Source organism: Limulus polyphemus, unplaced genomic scaffold, assembly GCF_000517525.1.
Source record: "Limulus polyphemus unplaced genomic scaffold, Limulus_polyphemus-2.1.2 Scaffold967, whole genome shotgun sequence".
NCBI classification, from domain to species: domain Eukaryota; kingdom Metazoa; phylum Arthropoda; class Merostomata; order Xiphosura; family Limulidae; genus Limulus; species Limulus polyphemus.
In genome coordinates, this window is record NW_013666577.1 from 175,443 (window position 1) to 183,444 (window position 8,002).

The 8,002-nt window shown below is 30.7% G+C and overlaps 2 protein-coding genes across 5 annotated transcripts in view; one reads left to right on the plus strand and one right to left on the minus strand.

The window, feature by feature from the left end:
- The window catches only part of LOC106461478 (plexin domain-containing protein 1-like), a 33,316-nt gene extending 29,021 nt beyond the window's left edge, over positions 1 to 4,295 (plus strand). Inside the window, exons 12-14 of one of the 2 annotated variants that reach the window (XM_013921302.2) lie at positions 132 to 350; positions 2,673 to 2,824; positions 3,111 to 4,295. In XM_013921302.2, the coding sequence (XP_013776756.1) occupies positions 132 to 350; positions 2,673 to 2,824; positions 3,111 to 3,176 (437 nt within the window). In that variant the 3' untranslated portion in view covers positions 3,177 to 4,295. The remainder of the gene's footprint in view (positions 1 to 131; positions 351 to 2,672; positions 2,825 to 3,110) is intronic. The other variant, XM_013921303.2, reaches the window with a different exon arrangement.
- Positions 1 to 8,002, minus strand: part of LOC106461475 (syndetin-like) — a 71,091-nt gene that overhangs the window by 410 nt on the left and 62,679 nt on the right. For 2 of the 3 annotated variants that reach the window (XM_013921298.2, XM_022388444.1), the window contains exon 26: positions 3,871 to 5,476. The exons of the other annotated variant lie outside the window; for it this stretch is intronic. In XM_013921298.2, coding sequence (XP_013776752.1) covers positions 5,363 to 5,476 — 114 coding nt within the window. In that variant the 3' untranslated portion in view covers positions 3,871 to 5,362. Of the gene's footprint in view, positions 1 to 3,870; positions 5,477 to 8,002 lie in introns of those variants that run through there. 3 annotated transcript variants of the gene reach the window in all.

Here is an 8,002-nt window from a genome sequence, read left to right on the forward strand (position 1 = left end):
CAGAAACTGAGTTATGGGCCATGTAACAAGTATATGAAATATCAAAGACCCATGAACTCTACTACTTTTTTTTTTTGAGACACATACTTCATGTTTCTCTTGTTACATTCTTTTTACTTGCTGTATGACAGGTAAGGTTACTACTTTTTCATCATCTACCTTTACCACCATCCCCACCACTACCACTGCTGCTACTATCAACCCTGAAGCAAAGTCATCAGCTCATTCTGTTATGACCACTACAGTGATTAAAGCTACCACCACCACAGAAGAACCATCTCCATCAATACTAACTTTACCTCTTACAACTATAACTACCGAGAAATCTCAACCAACACAAAGTGCTCTGGGTAAGTTGGTCTTGCATTCTTAAAGTTCTATGGTATATTTAACGGAAAATATGTTAGATGAAGAAAAGTTACTAAATCAACAGCAAAAACAACAACTTTTATTTATTTTTTAATTAATTAGGCGTGTTACATTAAAAGTTAGGATATTGTTGAGTATACAAGAACGTAATTTAGTTGAATATGTTGTAAGTGTAATAATCAAACATTACACTTTATTATGAAAATATTTTGTTATCTTTACCCCATAGTGTCATTAATGTAATTGAGTACTAAAAAATTAAACCTTTAATTCTTGGGTACAACATCTTATTTGTGCTTCATAAATTTGTAGAATTGTACTTTTTCTCTTGTTTAGCAAATACAAGGTGAAGTCATGTCAGACGTAGCAATACTTTTAAAATATGATCTTGTGCAGCGTCAGACAGTAGTCATCTTTTGTTTTCTTAACTGCTCTTGCAGGATGTTAGTTTATTATTAAATCTTAACATGTCACAGCCAATTTTACAGTCACTTTAAGAGTTTTCTCTATAAGTCCTATCGTTCTGATGTTTGTATTTTCAAGCACATTTTTCTTAATGCTTGTGGCAGTGTCAAATAGTATAGTGGGTTATATCTGTCACTAAAAACATAGTTTCTTGTAGTACTATAGGGATGGGTAACCTTGCAACACAGATGTAAGGTACTTCAGTTGAGTATATAAATTAATGGATATTGCAGAACCTGTCATTATTGTTCCAAGCTTCAAAAGTTAAAACACAAAAGAAAACAGTAAATATAAAGTAATACTCTTTCTCTGCACTAGAATTATAGATATATTTTTTATCATTGTATTGTGTAAGATTGCACTTCTAATTTGGAGCAAAATCCAAGAAGGAATAATGAATAGGTCCTGTGGTACTTATGTCCAGAAAAATGCCTTGCAAAAAATGTAGTGTATGGATTATTGTTTCATATCTGGGAACCTACTAAGCATGATTTCAAATTTGGTGACGAGGAACCCACTTTGAGACTAATAATGGCTGGAGATTGTCAAGATAAAAAAAAACACTAACATCTTGTTTATCAAAACAAAACATTTATTAAATTAAATAGTCTCCATTCTTATCTATGATGCTTTTCCATCTTACAATCAGGTTGTTAATACCCTGATTAAAGAAATCACTTAGTGTTGAAGCAAAAAAACATGTCGATGTCCTCTTTAACACGTTCCATATTTGCATAAGTTTTCCCATTAAGATGGTGTTGCAGCAAACGAAAAAAAAAATGGTAATCTGATAGTGCCAACACAAGATTTTTGAGTGGGGGGAGAACTTCCCAACCCAACTCCATAATCTTGCGTTGTGTTAAACGTACCACATGTGGCCATGCATTGTCGTGGAGAAGAACACCACCTTTCTTATTGACAAGTGAAGGGCATTTCTGATGAAGGGCTTGACCTAAATGTTCCATTGCTGACTATAGATCTCTGCATTGACAGTTTGCTGTGGATTGAGGAGTTGGAAATGAATTACTCCTTTGATGTCCCACCAAGTACAAAGCATCACTTTCTGTGGATGGAGTCCAGGTTTTGAGGTCAGAAGTGGTTTTTGGCATTTAATATTTGCATAGAGATTCCATTTTTCATCAACGGTGACAATTATGTCAAAAAATGGTTCACGCACATAATGCAACAGAAAAGACGAGGCAACATTCACATGTTGGAAACGATGATCATCAGAGAGTTTGTGAGGCACCCAAACACCTTCTTTAAGGAGTTTTTCCCATATTCCTTGGATGTTTACTTTTTGTTTCATGAGAGACACTTAATTTCAGGGCCATTTCACATGTGTGTTGTCTTGGGTTAGACTCAACAAGCGTCTTCAGAGCATCAATAGCAATTCCAACATGTCGGCCCCAGCCATCACAGTTTTTATGGCTAAAGTCACCTGAACGAAATTTGCTTAACCATCATTGACACTTACAAACGTTCAAAACATTTCCATAGACTTTGATATTCTTTGTGGCTACAGAGGCGTTGTTTCCCTTCTTGTATTCAAACAACATTACATGCCAAATGCGTTCTCTGCCATCACTATAAAGGATTAGAGTATACTAAACTTTACACATTATATAGGCTACACTGAGGTGACGTTTAGGCGGTTCATCTAACTATTATGTACGTTTTTTGCGGGGTGGTATATGTACATATACACAATATCTACTGGACCAATTTAAGTTACAAGTTCACTTTTGTTAGGTTTTGCCATTACAAAGGATTTCTTCTAAGTGATAGAAATTTTATAAATATTAACATGATAATGATTTGTATATTACTTGTTTTAGTAGCAGAGGAGAAATCATCAAGTAGCTCATCGTTTGGTGCTGGTGGAGTTGTTGCCATTCTACTGATCCTTGCCATTGTTCTTGGTGTTGGCATTTGGATAGGTTATGCTTATAAAAATCCACAAACTGCATCTGGACAGTTACTAATCAAAGTGAGCACTTGTCATTCTTCAAAACACATTTTCTCTGATAAATTTTAAGAAAATACTTGAGTATGTTATGATGATAAAAATAAAATAAATGAAAGTTATTTCATAACAAAAGCTTCTGAAATTAATTAAGGAGACTTGTATGTTAAAAAATAGTTAAAAATCTGAATTTCAAAATATGGTTTTAACAATACTTTATTGAAGTGAAATTTCAGATATAATGCTTTACACATTTCTTCAATAATTCAGTTTTTTTTTTAAATAAAACCTTATTCTTTCTGCCCTTTAGTATCGGCCAAGCCAGTGGCGTTGGGGTGGACAGGCAAGATATACAGCTGCATCAATCCACATGTGACAGTGTAATTATTATGGAAATCACAAAACTATAGTGAAAATACAGCTGTTTTTAATTTTGTGTTGAAATATGCTTGTTTACCCATGAGAATTCTGTAAAGTTCTCTAACTAAAACTTTATATTTTTAAACAATTAAAAAACAGTCCTTTAGGAATATGTCTGTAATTCTGTTTTTGTAGGTTAACTTTTTGTATAGTTATAAACTGTTCATCTATAATGGTGCCTTCAGAAAAAAGACAATTAATTTTATGTGCACAATGTACAACTGTGATGTATATTTTTGTACATTTACATAGTGCATATTACAATCAAAGACTAGTAATCTACATGCCACTTGCTATACTGTGGAAGATCTGAATGGGGAAAAACAAAACACTTTACACTAAGTATTTTTTATCTCAAGTGTGAATGATATTCAAGTTTAATGAAATATTTTATACATTGTACTTGTAAAGTAGTTTCAATTAAGAATTTTAAAAAGGGATGGAGATTTATTTTTAGCTGTTCTTTCTCTTTTAGCTTTCACTGTTTTTTCATTTGTCAAGTAATGATCACACAGTTCTCGAATCTCTGCATTTTGTGTATTTTTGAATACATATGCAACTATAAAAGAAAATTTGCTGGAATACTTTTACTGTTTGACAAAAAGTAGGTAAATGGTCATCTTATTTCTACAAACTGTATTGATCAATTATTAACAAAAAAGTTTTTATTTGTATTACACATGTTAAAACTGCAAACTGGCCAAAGGCCCATGAACAAAGCTGAAGAAATGCAGGATCTGTTTGGATGAAAAACTGAATAAACTTTTTAAGAAATTAATTGATGTTACAAATTATAAGTTGCTCTATTATTTATAAACGTTTCAGAGTTTTTGTTTCTAAGATTAGTTTTAACTGTACAAATCATTTGGGAAAAGATCCTGTACTAAGTTAGATAATTAATATATGCATTGGTCCTTTTTTAAATAGTAAATAAATATCGGATAGTTTCATAAGTTTTTTCTTAAGATCAGTTTTTGCTGGAAGCTTAAGATGTGGGACTTGTGCAAGTTCTCAGTTTATTGCTTAAATATTGTATTTCTTCATCTGGAAATAAAATCATTATTATTGCCTCCAACACTGTCTACTATTAGTAGTTTTGAACTAGTGTAGAAACAGACTAAAAGGCCTCTGAAAATATAGTGTTTGATTATAACCTACTACACCATATCAGTGAAAACATGAGTGTTCAACAGATTAAATGTATCAATATTTATTGTTTTTGAAAACAATGTCTGATACAAGTTAATTTTCCTCACATAGTGTTTTTAAATTACCTCCTGGAACCCAGTTTCAGTGTCTTGGTCCAAACCTGATTCAACAGCACACATTGTTAAAACACAGAACTCCTAACCCACCAGTGGCTAAACTACAATTAACTTCAAAGCAGTCTGATTAAACTAACCTCTATATAACTAACTTCTTGCATTAACATTTTCTTCAAGTATTAGTTGAAAATTTAAAACTACTTAAAACTTTATTAAGTTTAACATACAAAAATTACTAATATATTTTGAATTCCATAGGCATAACTTCAATTTTGTACTATGCTGGATTTCTGAGAAAATTGTTCAAACTTGTACAGTTAGATCTGCTTTCCAGTTTTTTGTTTTTTTTAATATAGATCCCATTGGTTTTGTATGTCAATTTTATTTGCTCTACAACTAAAATTGGACCACATTTCTGTGTTAGGACCATAACTTAATTGACATTGATTCTCTTGATATAAAAACCACAACAATAGTAGCTATAATATACCTTAATTTTTCACTTTTGGAACCAGTATCTGAATGATTTTATATTTAATAATCTACAACTCATTCAATTAAAAAAGTTTAATTAAAGGCTCAAGGTTTTGTATGGCAACCTGATAAGTCTTTACAAGAGAGTATATGGAGCCTGACACAAAATCTACATTCTTAGAATCAGTACGAGACAGATCAATTTTGGAATGAAACTGAAACTTTTTTTTCTTTCTTTTAACTTGTGCCTAGATATACATTTCATAAACAGTACATAGATATTACAGTGTTAATTAATTGTTCGTGATGAGAACCGAGGTACCTTCTAGATGTTCGCCTCATGAAGATGTATTTGACTAAATATATTAACAATATTTACATTTTCTATGTCACATCAACAGTCTTATCTTCTTATCTTGTCTCCTTCCTCAATGAGACTAATTAGTTTCTGCCGGCCTTTCTTGTTGAGCTGAGTTACACAACTGACTAGTCCAATAAGCTGTTTTGGAGTGTACTCCTGAAAGAAAAAGTTACACATCAACTGCCACTAAACCCACAACAAACGATTTCTACCCAAAATACTTCAAGGTGCTTTGGTTTCAAAAAGACATTGCAAAAATAAGATGACAATGGTTAAAACATACAAAGAAACCCTTTAAAAATGAATTAAATACCCTACATAAAAAAAGCAGTACCTAATGGCTCTTATACAGTGAAATAGTACAAACTACATTCAGAAAACCCTTTAGCAAGGGAACTACATATAATAAAATACAAACTCAACCAAGATACCAGTACACACACAGTAATACAAATAAATCATTTAACCCTCTGGTTACAAGTGGGTGAAAGTGTGCATATCACAATCTTTTTATAAACTATATTCAACATTTAATTCAACAACTTTATTATCAATGTAGGTCAGTAAACTTGGCATCAAAATGTAGTTTATAATTCAAATTTTTATATTATTAAAGTTTTAATTTCAAAAAGAAATATTTAAATACGTTCCCAGTCACATGACTTGGTGGCACTGACATCTCTTTTATAGATTTTTTTCTTTTCTCTTATGAGTGATTCATATTGTCCAACCATTTAGAAATACATAATACACATGAAAAGTTAGAATATAAAATTTCAACCTCCCGTTACTTCACAGATATCACTTTATTTATTCATCCCATACTGACATGCGTCTTCCATACCCTTTTAGAAATGTCTAAAATCTCTCTAACATTGCAACTGGACATATTTGTAACCAATATGTAAATCATATGATTGTTTTGTTTTACTGGTAAAAGACAATAATCTGCCATGAGAACTTGATGTATTTAGACTAAAGGCACTGCTCTGATCAGTAATGAAATATATTTAACCTATTTATATATTAGTTAGAAAGCCAGATAAATTATAGCAGTTTTGAGACATTCAAATCTAGTGTGTGATTTATTTTTAATATTCTAAAATACATATTTGAAAGCTGTATGAAATATTTTTGACAACCAATATAGTGAGAAGAAAATAGGCTTACTACACCATGTACCCTAGTGCAAAAGGTTTCAAAGCTAAAGTACTAAATTTCTCTGTTTTTATGTAACATGTTGTAAAAATTAGAAACTTAATAGGTTAGATACAAAAACATAAGTAAATAAAAACTATGTAAAATCTTTCTCACAGAGATGTAACTCAATACTTTGTTTATCCTAATTTACACCATGTTCTTCCTGGGTGATTAATTGCTGAGTTATACTAATTAGCCATGGTTTAAAGTACAATAAAACAAAATTAAATAAAAACAGATGTGAAACAGTTGAGTCTGAAGTTGTTAAGGATAAACAATTGTAATAATCTAATAATATGTGGGCATTCTAAAAAATATATATATATTTTTGATTTTATTTCAAATTCTTCAAACTTTGCTATGGATAATTTTATTACAATAGTAGGGTAGAGAAAAGAAGATGTTTATCAACAAATTTTGTAATTTATTTAGGAAGTTTTAGAGGTTATGCAAACAAAATATGAAAGACTTTCGGTAAACATTAAAGGCCTTTGGTAGATAAAAGATCAGCATTTGTAATTAAGTATTTTTACTAAAACTGTGTAATTATATGGTGTTAGTGTTGACTGCTCTAAGTGCAAAGTGATTTTCATGCTAAAATTAAAAATACTTTTAATCATATGAAATTTTTCAAATTTCATTTACTTTTTATCCCTAAATATTCATCAAATGTTTTTTTTTTCAGAAAAACTTTATCTTTTATTTTCTATACTATAACTATAGAAATTTGGTCAACTTCATCGACCTAATAATCACCATAAAACAATTAGGATATAATTCTAAATTACCTTTTTTCTATCAGGAATGACTACAAATTGTAACAGTACGCCACAATATTCTATCCTAAACAGCTTAAAGCTTGTAACAATATACATCCATTTATATTTGATTTTACTGTTTTATTGCCTTTTGAAATGTGTCTAACTAATACTCCTGTCACAGTAGTTGTAAATCATTTGGCAAAGATGTAGCTCATGTAACCCTATCAAATTATGTAACACATGAGCTAGTTGCGAGCATACCTCATGAAGAATTACTGTTATTATTTTACCTTATCTAACCTAACAATTTCTAATTCTTATATTTTAATTACTTTCATAATAATATATAAAGAATACACATGAAAAATAACAAATATAGTACTTACCTGGACCTTCTTTTTCTTTGCTGTCGACCATCAATGAAACTTAAGCCTACTTTTCTTTTATACTAATGGTTTACTAATTTATGGCTCTGTAACCAAATAAAATTGAAGGCTATAAAGATTATGCTTTACCTGAGTAATAAATATATTATAATGAGTAATTTACGTTAAATTCCATACTCCTCAGAAGAATAGTAAATATATTAGAAGAGAGGGAAGACCTAGACAGCAAATGTCACAATTTTCATACTAGGAGAGATTGATGAATTTTTTAATATATACACCTGGAAAAAGTTAAGCACCCCCGTGTTTTTTTCAAGTGATTCAGATTCGACGTT